The 12,171-nt window shown below is 49.0% G+C and overlaps 1 protein-coding gene across 5 annotated transcripts in view; it reads right to left on the reverse strand.

Annotated features, from left to right (window-relative positions):
* Positions 1-274: 274 nt before the first annotated feature.
* Positions 275-12,171, reverse strand: part of GMPS (guanosine monophosphate synthase) — a 36,002-nt gene continuing 24,105 nt past the window's right edge. For 4 of the 5 annotated variants that reach the window (XM_078869523.1, XM_078869525.1, XM_078869526.1 and 1 more), the window contains 9 exons: positions 11,588-11,739; positions 10,536-10,709; positions 9,579-9,684; positions 9,194-9,309; positions 8,562-8,687; positions 6,301-6,416; positions 4,877-5,007; positions 3,959-4,131; positions 275-2,898 (listed from right to left, as the gene is read on the reverse strand). In XM_078869523.1, coding sequence (XP_078725649.1) covers positions 2,797-2,898; positions 3,959-4,131; positions 4,877-5,007; positions 6,301-6,416; positions 8,562-8,687; positions 9,194-9,309; positions 9,579-9,684; positions 10,536-10,709; positions 11,588-11,739 — 1,196 coding nt within the window. In that variant the 3' untranslated portion in view covers positions 275-2,796. The remainder of the gene's footprint in view (positions 2,899-3,958; positions 4,132-4,876; positions 5,008-6,300; positions 6,417-8,561; positions 8,688-9,193; positions 9,310-9,578; positions 9,685-10,535; positions 10,710-11,587; positions 11,740-12,171) is intronic. The other variant, XM_078869522.1, reaches the window with a different exon arrangement.

Genomic DNA, 12,171 nt, shown 5'->3' on the forward strand with positions numbered 1-12,171 from the left:
GAGTAGCCTCGACAAGTCCGATAACCCAAGGGAGAAATCCAGGAGATGGGATACTGCTCGGGCAAAACTTTGGAGGTTGCAGGTCGACTGTGCAGCAGCTGCGGCTTCCGTCATGATTACACCCTCTTCATCTTGAGTATCATTTATTCGCAATGTATTTTAGCCGATTGACAAGGCAGGTGGGTGATGCTTGTCCTGTACCGGTGCAAGAAAGTTTGGCCGAGACTGGATAACCGGCACCACGTGATTTATTACAGCTTGTTCCATGGCTCTCTACCTCTACTCAATTCCATACATCGCTCGTATTTCTCTCGACACAGTCCTGCTCGTTCACAAGCACCCAGCTGTCATGGTCTCACGGGAGAATAAGAAAAGCAATGAATGCTGACAGGGCTGGATGGGGGCAAACACTTACTCCGTGCAACGAAGTAGAATGGAACTGTTTTTTCCTATCGAGGTTAAACTTAATCTATCTCGACTCTTTGGTTCTTTCGGTAAAGTCACGTAGGTATAAAATAAAATAAATCACGTTTCAATCGCAACACAAGCGGTCGTCCTCAGGCGGAAAAAATATAAACTGCCTTCAAAATTATATTTTTCGAAACGTCGTCATTTATTTTATTTTCTAGCTATGTGACTTTACCGAAAGAACCAGAGTATGGATTCCTGCAATCACGAAAGCTTCAAATCAAGATTAATCTCTTTACCCAAACAAACCACCTGTATATGTAACATGTATAAAACATGACTTTCCCATTGCAATAAGATTAACCTTTCCACAGATAGTAGACCCCCCCTCCCCAGTTTGGACACATCGCGTCACGGTACTCAATCCTCCTGTATTTCGGTAGTTCCAGCTGCGGTGAATTCAATTGGGTGAGCCCCCACCCCACACACGATCAGCACGTTGTTAACGCATGGCCGTGTGACCCAAGTGCCCTGTGGAGGGACTCAAAAGGTAGCATCAGAGATCCATTGTATTATAAAAAGCCAAAAATAATAAAAAGCATTTTTTATTTTACCAGGTAAGGCGCCACTGAGCTATGTAGCTCTTTTTCAGAAGTGACTTGGCCACAAATGACAGCCCAACGAAGTGGCGGCTTATCACGTGGAAATGTATAGCAGCCAAATACTTATTAACGCGCATTAATTCTAAGTGTGGAGGGGAAAACCGAAGGACCTGCAGAAAAATCCACGCGACCACAGGGAGACACGCACACTCCAAATATACAGCAGGCGTCAGGGTCGGGATTGAACCCACGACCTCCTATATACCAGGCGAGGTAGTTAACATCTCGCCAGTGTGGCGCCCGAACCATGATAGCTAAACGAAGAATATAGATTTATCACAATACGATAAATAACAGGACTTCTTTCAGTTTTAAACTTTTATTGTTAATCAGCATTAATTAAAGACTTTGCAAAATAAGGGCGTCAGTAGTGACCAACTTTGTTCAGCCCTACCCCATAATACCTTAAGGGCATCTACCAAAACCATGGTCCCTGTATGCGAGTGAAATACGATCCTCCAATAAAATGTTAGCGAGCACCTATTAAGGCTTGCATGGTTAACACAAGGGACTAGTCATGTCACCAGCAATATAATACAAAAAGATGACCATGTTATTTTATAACGGAAAGTCCCAGAGTCTCGAGAGCTTCTCCCGGAGGCTCCTGCAGGGGCTGTTTGGTCACTCCCAATTATGGGCGTCTTGCAGGGTGGGACGAAATCAAAAGACCCTTGGCATACGCGGGGATACAACACAACCCTCGCTGCTGCACCGTCACACCGCATGGTCGCCCCGCAATCCTCGCAATGGTTTCTCAAAGCACCAATTTGCAGGCATGTGGCAACACGCCAGGCCCTGGCAACCTTTGTCTTTCCCAGTCCTGAAAATAACACTGTGGCACATGCCATTTATTTGTGCTGAACTTGCCAAGGAATGCTCATAGCCGAGCTTTCTATGTCAACCCTCCAACGGGCGTGTAAATTGTGGAGCAGTGGTTTGCATGACAGTGCACGCGGTGCTCTGCAAAGGTCAGAACTGATGAGACAAAGGAGGGTGGATGTGGTCCTTGCCATAACACCCCTGCTGGCCCTTCATAGGCACTCACTAACAATATGTGCCTGGATGATGATATGCAAGGCGAAATTGGGGATAAAGTAATATTATATGCGTCCATGTCTTTCTTGGCAACATTCAATTTTCCCATCGAACATTCTGTAACTTTCGGCACTTTTGAATTCACTTTATTATATATATTTTATAAAGCCAATGCAGGAACAGCAGCGCTACGTTTGGGACTTTGTAGATTTATAAACGTCCCATCTCATGTTCTGCTGCATACGGTTTTGCGGACACAAGCAACATGAGTCCTGTAGATAAAAACCATAGAGAGTCAAGCTTGCCACGTCATTTAGAAAATGTGATCCTCTTGACTTTCCCGGGACTAATCCGCGACAAACACTGAGTTCGATATCTCGGTGAGCGGGGCGCAACAATGCGCACAAGAACAAAAAGCTCACTGGCAAAAAACACGTACCCATCCCAGCTCTGCGGTTTGCAAAAATAATAGGCACCACGTGTGCACCTCTCACCCCGTACCCAATCACCCCCCCCCCCCCTTACTCACTCTGCCTCTGCACTTTAAAAACAGACAAGAGAATAATAACAGAGTTATTAAAAACTAAAATACACAATGCACTCCTGTACATCCATTCGAACAATGAAAGGGCCTGAGAATGTGTGGTATTTTATTATTGAGTCGGTGAGGATTTTCAAGCCGTCGCCGGCGCTACTCCCACTCCGTGGTGCCAGGAGGTTTGGCCGTCAGGTCGTACATCACCCGAGAGATGCCCGGGATCTTGCGGATCTCCTCGTCCATTTTGTACACCACCTGCCGGACGGACGTCCCACGTTAACCGTTATATTAATGCTGCTAAAATGGCAAAGCGCACACACACAGCTGTTCACACAATTCAGCGTCTAAATGCAACCGCATCTCAACATGCTTCACAGACACAGCGGGCGTGTTTGATTTAGAGAGACGGTCGGTCATAGGCAGAGGTAAAGATGTAGGTTTTGAGCAGGGGAGTCGACAGATGGCTGGAGGAAGAGAGACGATATTGGCAGCAGAGGATGAGCAACCTTCCAATGAGTGGCCACTGTGGCAGAACGATTAACTCACAATTGGAAAGTCGCAAGTTCAAATTTGTGAGGGACTCTACTCGGGCAGAGATGATGCAGTGCTTTTTCCTCTATTGTATGGGCAGCTGCCTCCAGCCTCTTCCATCGAAGCTGATCTTGAAACTGCTGGTACCAGTCATAGGCAAAGTCTGCTCAGCTGCAAGTCCTGCACCACTATCAGCCCATCTCCTCTGTTGTCCTTCCGCCGCACCTCTGTTTCACAGTTGGCTACATACGGTGCGAAAGAAGTTCAACAACATACATATTTTACTTAAATCTTAAACATGATTTAATATTAAGATAATTGATTTTAAAAAATGGTATAAGAATGGGTCACGATGGAATGTCTTGGTGACTACAACATGTGCAACAGTCAAACTGTTATTGTCAAAGAATAACTCGGGGGGGGGGGGGGGGAACTAAATAGACGCAACTTATTCCATCACCAAATATATTTAAGTCATAATTTGTTGAGTCAACTTGCTGTTCACCTGCTGCTGTGTTTGTGTACAAGTAGCTCTGCGTGCAACGCGGCCCTCAAACTATTTTGATCAAATCTTCTTCTTTGAATGGTTGCCGACCCCTGCTCTAGCCGTGCCACATCCGTTTATCCCCCCCCCCTCTCTATCCCGCCACACAGAAGCTGCTCGGGCACGCGGTGTTACTGGGCGTGCGAGTCGCACGACTCGGTCCAACAACAACAACGCATCCTCTCGCCTGCCGGGAGAAGCCCCGGGCACACTCTTCACGATCCCACAAAGGGCGCACACCTCCTCAGGCAGGTGCTTGCCGGGCAGGGCGGGCGTCCCTGTCATGAAGTCGTTGGTGATGAAGGTGCGGACGACCACCGAGTGCTGGCACGAGGGCAGCTTGAGCAGCGGCTCGCGGTCAAAGTGCAGCGGCACCAAGATCACCGGCATTTGGCTCAGCTTGCTCGTGTAGCCTGCGTGGAGGCACAAAGACAAAGATCCATCCCCCCCCGTGTAGCCTTAACAGACTGTTGGGGAAAGTGCTCTTGGCAAGCACCTACAAATGTCGGCACTGTGGCACACGAGGGGGTGGGGTGGGTGGCCAGGATCGTGGCCGGCCGTCTTTGTCTGCCCAGTGGCAATGTTTACACACTACATCAGGTACTCGTTTGAGGCCGAGCCGACCTGGGGGAGGCCCACGTCCAGTTAAAATATTCGCCACCGTTATTGATCGGAGGCACGGCACACACACATAAGCACACACATTGAAAAACAAACACTCATATAAACACGCACAAATACATGTCAATAATCTCCCATATGCCCACTTTCTCTCCTGTTTCTTCCTTTTGTACCATAAGTTTGCATTATCATTTGGCTGCCCACCACTCATTACGGCTGCTACTGCTGTATGATGAACTTCTTTTGCACCGTACATAGCCAACCGTGCTCATCGGAGGTGCTGTTATTCAACCAATCTACTTCTGTTCTTCCCTATACATCTTTTGTATGAACTATTTTTTTTACCAGGTAAGGCCGACTGAGCTATACAGCTTTTCAGAAACAGCCTGGCAACAAATGATAGCTCAACAAAATGGCTTATCATGTGGAAATTTACGGCACCAAATAATCTAAACATACATACTCCAGCCCGTATAATGGCCGTTGTGCGTCCAGCAAGATGCCCCACGCCTGCACACAACCCGACTTCACGCTCACCCGACTCCCTCAGGATGGTGTGCGCCGTGTGGTCAGCCTGCCGCAGCGTGCTGAGCACCCCCGAGGTGAGGTAGGTGGGCGTCACATCCGTGGGTGGCTCCCTCACCTGATCCCCCATCACGCACACCACCCTGCCCACGGTGACACGACGACGATGACGGGCAGCGAGCACATTGGTCAGTGGCGGAGGGGTGGGGGGGGGGGAATGGGTGGCGAAGGAAAGCGTGGAAAAACTCACGGCCTGTCCAGTCGGGGAGGACTGGTCAAGGACTGGTCAAGGGGCGCCACAGTGGCGAGACGTTAACCACCTCGCCTGGCATACAGCAGGCCGTGGGTTCGATCCCGACCCTGACGCCTGCTGTATATTTGGAGTTTGTGTGTCTCTCTCCTCAGTCGCGTGGATTTTTCTACGGGTCCTACGGTTTATCCGTCCACATTTAGAATCAACATGCGTTTAAGAGTATTTGCCTGCTATACATTTCCACATGATATGATAAGCCACTTTGTTGAGCAATCATTTGTCATAGCCAGGTTGCTTCTGAGAGAGCTATATAGCTCAATGGGCCTTACTTAGTAAAATTAAATAAAAAAATGTATTTGCTTGCTATAAATTTCTACATGATAAGCCACTTCGTTGAGCTATCATTTGTGGCCAGGTTGCTTCTGAAAAATGTAGCTCAGTGGGCCTTACCAGGTAAAATAAAAAAAGATAAGTCGCGGATCAAGAGGTCATATCTACGGCCAATCCCGCTGATGCCACCGCACCACACAATCGCCTTTTTGTCTTTCTGCCAGACCTCGTAGTTGTTGCGCTGTTAACACACCAAGTACCTCGTACTTGTCCACTCTTACAGACTCATCGGCACGACCATCTGGCTTCAGGCGACTATGCCACAAAGCATTGGGCCCTGAGCACGACCTCAATTGGCAGAGTTCATAGCACAGTTTGCTAACCACTGCGTCACAGCTTCCACCTATTTCATATATCAGAATCAGAATCTTTATACTGGAGGAATGCGAGGAGCTATAAAGCTCTTTTGCACAGATGTGCAGGAGGGGTAGTTTTATATAAAACTTAAAACCAAACTTAAATATATATAGGCTCAGTGAAACCCAACTGCAGTATAGGAACAAAAAACTAAATAAGATCTTATTTTTTAAACAAATCGTGACTGTGAATCGCGATAATTCATCCAATCACAGCTGGGGGGAGGGAGGTCTTATTTATTAGATTCACAGTAACAGATTGGCACATGTATGCATGTTGAATTTTTTGGCACCGCACATAACAAATCGTGCTAATCGGAGGTGCAGAGATATCCCCTATCCACTCCTGAGCCTCACGCCGTCTGCCTAGCAGCCAACGGCATGCACGAGAGTTCATGATGAAATGGTGCTAGTGTGGAGGGGCCCGTGTTCCTCACCGGTTGATGTTGTGGCATATCCTGGGGATGAGCTTGGCAAGGTATAAGAGTGACTCCCAGTGCACGGGGCATTTGGAGGAGAGGCCGCACACGTAGCTGTAGGTGCGGCAGTCTCCCTGCATGTGCGAGCACGCACGCCACAACCAGTTAAGGCCAGGTGATTGTCGAGGTCATCAGAAACGCTGGCAACGATGCCACATCGTAGGGTTGCGTGGTGCTGCGTAGATGGTTGGACGCTGAAGAGCGCACCTATGAAGCAGGTATCTACACTATGGGAACCTCATTTGCCAGTAAAAATATGATAATTGATTTTTTACCCTTCTATCTGGCAACAAAACTGACACCTTTTTACAAGGAGTCATGTTTGCATATACCGCAATACCTGCAGTCATAAATACAAACAAAAGACATAACTCTGATAATGTGCACTGTCCTTGAAGTTGATTGGTCCACACCCGAGACAGCTTTCCTTAAAGCCTAGTCTCACATGGGTTGGACCAGATGACGCCAAAAGGCGCACAACTCAAAGAACAATGCACCATCAGAGTATGAGAGCTCGGGGCAAGCATCTACACTATGGGAACCTCATTTGCCAGTAAAAATATGATAATTGATTTTTTACCCTTCTATCTGGCAACAAAACTGACACCTTTTTACAAGGAGTCATGTTTGCATATACCGCAATACCTGCAGTCATAAATACAAACAAAAGACATAACTCTGATAATGTGCACTGTCCTTGAAGTTGATGTCAGTTGATGTCAAAGGTGTCAGTTTTGTTGCCAGATAGAAGGGTAAAAAATCAATTATCATATTTTTACTGGAAAATGAGGTTCCCATAGTGTAGATGCTTGCCCCGAGCTCTCATACTCTGATGGTGCATTGTTCTTTGAGTTGTGCGCCTTTTGGCGTCATCTGGTCCAACCCATGTGAGACTAGGCTCTAAGGAAAGCTGTCTCGGGTGTGGACCAATCAACTTCAAGGACAGTGCACATTATCAGAGTTATGTCTTTTGTTTGTATTTATGACTGCAGGTATTGCGGTATATGCAAACATGACTCCTTGTAAAAAGGTGTCAGTTTTGTTGCCAGATAGAAGAGTAAAAAATCAATTATCATATTTTTACTGGCAAATGAGGTTCCCATAGTGTAGATGCTTGCCCCGAGCTCTCATACTCTGATGGTGCATTGTTCTTTGAGTTGTGCGCCTTTTGGCGTCATCTGGTCCAACCCATGTGAGACTAGGCTCTAAGGAAAGCTGTCTCGGGTGTGGACCAATCAACTTCAAGGACAGTGCACATTATCAGAGTTATGTCTTTTGTTTGTATTTATGACTGCAGGTATTGCGGTATATGCAAACATGACTCCTTGTAAAAAGGTGTCAGTTTTGTTGCCAGATAGAAGGGTAAAAAATCAATTATTATGAAGCAGGTATTCATCTGTCAGCCTTTGTGGATGCAGTTAACCCATCGATGGCTCAGCTGTCTTGAGTAATGCCATTATTTATCCAGGGTGCCACTACCCTCTTGTGGTGGCAAAGGCTCCTGTAGGCTTAACTACCATCGGTAGTCGTAGGATACTCGCTCCCGCTCGGCTACACCAGAGCACCAATAGCCACCAGTCTCAAAAGCATAAAAGATTTATGACGTTGCCCATAATGTTGTTCCATACGCCAGTGCCCACGTCAACAACACAACACCGCCGATGCCCAATCATCACGCTAAATCGAAGTTTAATAAAAGGCTCCTGTGCTGAACCGCATCAGAACATCACACGGCAAATGTGTCCATCTCTTACACCGATGTGCAAATTAAGACGAGCCAACAGTGCGTCTCCGGAGTGACTAATCTCCAACCATGGACCACATAGTACCGCCAACTGCCCCATTCGGTCATTCGCCAGCAGCGTTTCAGATATTTACCAGGCTACTCCTTAAACCGTCCACTACTGGATCACTCACCAACCTCCCCATGAACACATAATATGTATTTGGAGTTTGCATCATTATCCCCATAGGCACTTCGATGAGCGATCATTTATGGCTAGTTCGCTTCTGAAAAAGAGCCTTATTAGCTCAGCGGGCCTTAACTGGTAAAATAAAAAATAGCTCATGCTCTTTAGTTTAGCATCTGAAACCCAGCACCCACCCCAGAGTGAGTGTCTCCCATAGCAAAATAAAAAAAATGTCACGCTGCTGATTAACACCCCGTCACTCAAATGAACAAACGTCTGTGTGCTTCTTTTGTGTGAGTGTGTACAGACCTGCACGCCCACGGACTTGACAGGGAGCAGGAAGGCGTGCAGCGAGTTTCGTCCTGTGATTTCCGTCAGCCTCTCCTGCTCGTCCTCTGTCGTGCAGTCCTTCACCTTCTGCTGCAACGCGTGAGGCTGTGGGAGGAGGGAGAGCGAGGGCACACGCAAGAGGGCAAGGGAAGGGACGGCAGGGGCGAGTTAGAATGTGGGCGCTAACAGGATAGGTGTACGGAGAGATCTGCGTAGATCTTTTTGAGAAGCGACCTGGTCACAAATGACAGCCCAATGAAGTGGCTTATGATGTGGAAATTTATAGCAGCCAAATACTCTAAATCCGTGTTTCTAAATTTGGAGGGAAAAACCGGACAACCGGGAGAAAAATCCACGCGACCATAGGGAGAGAGACATGCAAACCCCAAATATACAGGCGTCAGGGTCAGGATCGAACCCACGACCTCCTGCATACCAAGCGAGGTCATTAACATCTCGCCACCGCGGCACCCTATGGGGGGACCATGGCCAAATGCCACAGCTGTTGCGTGACCAGGAGTTGACATCCGTGCCTGCACCACGCCACAGACTTAGCACGCGAGTGGGAAGGGCGCGCTGCGCAGTCCGAACGGCAGGGCTGGGGGCCGCACCTTTTTTATGCTGGCGGCAAAGTCCGTGATGATTTTTAAGAGGAGATTCGTCTCGGGGAAATCTTTGCAGATGTACGCCTCATCCGTACAGATCACTCTGATCGCCAGCCCGGGTCCTGCGCACAAGCAGATCATGAGCAGATGGACCGTGGGATGCAGCACTTTCCCACTCACACTGCAACTTGAGGGCAACATTCATCGCACGGCAGTAAAAGCAAGCTCACCGCAGGGAAAGGAACCACGGGCCACCCAGCCCCCCATGGCATAAATCCCAGCTCATCACTCTCCAATCTGCGAGCCATCCAGTCCTTCACGGCATAAATCCCAAATTTTCTGACCGATGCACGCGGGCACCCCGGATGTTGGTGGCCATAGTGGCGCGAACCTGGGAATGGATGTCGCGACACGATCTCCTCGGGCAGGCCCAGCTCCCGGCCCAGCGCCCGCACCTCGTCCTTGTGGAAATCCCTCAGAGGCTCCACCACCCGGCCCTGGGTGGCGGCACAGGGAACGAGCGTGAGCAACGGTAACGGCGAGACACATGAGCGGCGGCGGCAACAACAACGCTGCCACGGCGCAATAAGTGATATCGAAGCTCAGTTTCTCTATGGTGAAGTAAACAATGGAACAGCACTTGTCTGTTTGAGACGAGGCTCTAATGAAAGCTGGTGTGGACCAATCAGTTTCAAAGACAATGCATGTTCACCACGAATATATGTGGTTTAAGCAGATATAATTCCTTGCAAAAGGTTTCAGATTGGTGTTTTAACATCTTAACACCTGTTTTATTGCCAGAAAGGGTCAAACCTAATCTTATAACACTGCCTTAAAATAAAGTATGGCTTAAGCGACATTTTGGGCAATGCCGCTTATTCACAGCACAGAGATAGGCCAGAGAGGTAACTCTGTGGCCTCTCTATGTGCTCTCTATAATAAAGGTTTTTTGAGTGAGATCATTACATCAGTGTGTTGGAGAGTAAACCCACAACATTTACAATTGTGCTCTCTGGCCGCTCGATTATACGCTCTTTTATAAGGCAGTGTTCTTGACGAATACGTTCAGTTTTTCGTTACTCAACAGACACCATCATGTCTCTTAACTTTTGTCATTCTCCAATCAATGTTTTTCCTCTTGCTGTCTCTCAGTGCAATTCCAAGCACGGCTCCCCTCCCTCTCCGCGCTTCTTTGCGCACATATTACAGCTTCAGCTCCGTTTTACTTGTCGACGTGCGTGTTTTCCAATCGACGTGCGATGGCAGGTAACAAGCAACGAACGATTGTGCCGGCATAAGTCGGGCGCCCCCCTCCCCCCCTCTCTAACACCACCACCCGGAGCCGTGCCTTGTCTCGCAGCTGCCGGATGAGTTCCGTGTCGTTGTGGTGCGTCTTTATGAGGTCAGCCTTGCCGCTGGCCAGCAGGGAGGCGCTCTCGATGAGGTCGGGCCGCAGCGTGCCCTGCGCCAGGAACACCTCCTCCGGCTTGAGGTTCATCTCCTCCAGAACGTCGTTGGCGACCTGCACGGCAGGCACATGTGACGGACGCGTCATGACGTCTGGTATGGAAATTCGCGATCGTGGAGTCGGACGCGTGCACAGCCGCGGGGGATAGGTAACCAGATAGGCGCACAGCCACACTACTGCATGCCAGCCACAACAAATCACCACATCACACCTGTGTCACAAATGCTTAAGAATATTTTGCACAACACACCATGTGCACTTGACAGCAGTGCTGCCACACAAACACTCGGCCACAAAGGCCCTCATGCACACAAAGACAAAGATCCCCCGTATAGCCTTAACACACTGTTGGGGGAAGTGCTGCTAGTGAGCACCTTAGAAGGCCGGCATGGTGCTCGAGGGGGTGGGGGTGGAAAGCACCAAGCCCGGCCACCTTTGTCTACATAGTGACAATGCTTAAACATTGCACCAGGTAATAATTTGAGGCTGAGTCGACCTAGGTGGAGGACCAGGAATGGTTCAGGTAACCGTCACTGGTGTTGACCGTGAGAGGAAATGGAACTCGGGTCTCCGGGTTCAAGGCATGGCTTGCTAAACGCTACACTACCGCTCCTCACACTCATACACACATATATTCGGATTTGCACCTCCGATGAACACAGTTGGCTACGTACGGTGCGAAAAAAGTTCAACATGCATGCACACATATACATCCACACACAAACTCATTAACACAGGCACTCATCCACACACGGACTCTCAGCCTAGTCGTAGAGACACACCTCCACAGACGTACTCTCATCCACAAAGGCACCCAGCCACAGCGACAAAGAGACTCAATCTCAAGGATTTGAAAACACCCTGCCGGAGGCTCCCCCCCCCGCCCCCCCACTTTATCGTTCGGCAAGGCTGCGAGCGCTCAGCCGTCGGACCTTGACGAAGGTGTCGCCAATGATCTTGCGCTTCTCCTCCGGGCAGCTCGTGGTGTTGAGCGTCTTGCTGATGCGCTTGCGGGACGTGCGGTCCTCCTCCGAGATGGGCAACGTCGTCGTGCCGTTGTAAAACGTGTGCATGGCGCGCACCACTGCAACAGACGCCACGGCGCAATGACACAGCACACCACCCATCAGCCTGGGTACACAGAGCCGGCGGCGCCATCGGTGCCAGCAAGCGCCCGTTAACGCCGGCGTAGCACACGAGGAGTCAGTACCACGCACCCCCACCAGCTGCCTTTGTTTCCCCCAAAGTTGATGTTGATCACGGAGGAGGTCCAACAAGGAATGGACGCCATGTGCAGGTCCCCGGTGGATAATTCATTACACTACGTGTATGTATGCTGAACTTCTTTTGTACCGTACGTAGCCAACCGTGCTAATTGGAGGCACGGGGAACAGAGGAGTGAATTGCAGTCGATTACCCTTCAATTAATCTCCACTCATGCTGTGTGTGTGTATAGCGGAGCAAAACAGTACAATAAAATTTCAGAGTACAATTACACAGTTATAGGAAGCTGACG

The sequence above is a fragment of the Lampetra fluviatilis genome, chromosome 28, assembly GCF_964198595.1.
Source record: "Lampetra fluviatilis chromosome 28, kcLamFluv1.1, whole genome shotgun sequence".
In the NCBI taxonomy this organism is placed as follows: Eukaryota; Metazoa; Chordata; class Hyperoartia; order Petromyzontiformes; family Petromyzontidae; genus Lampetra; species Lampetra fluviatilis.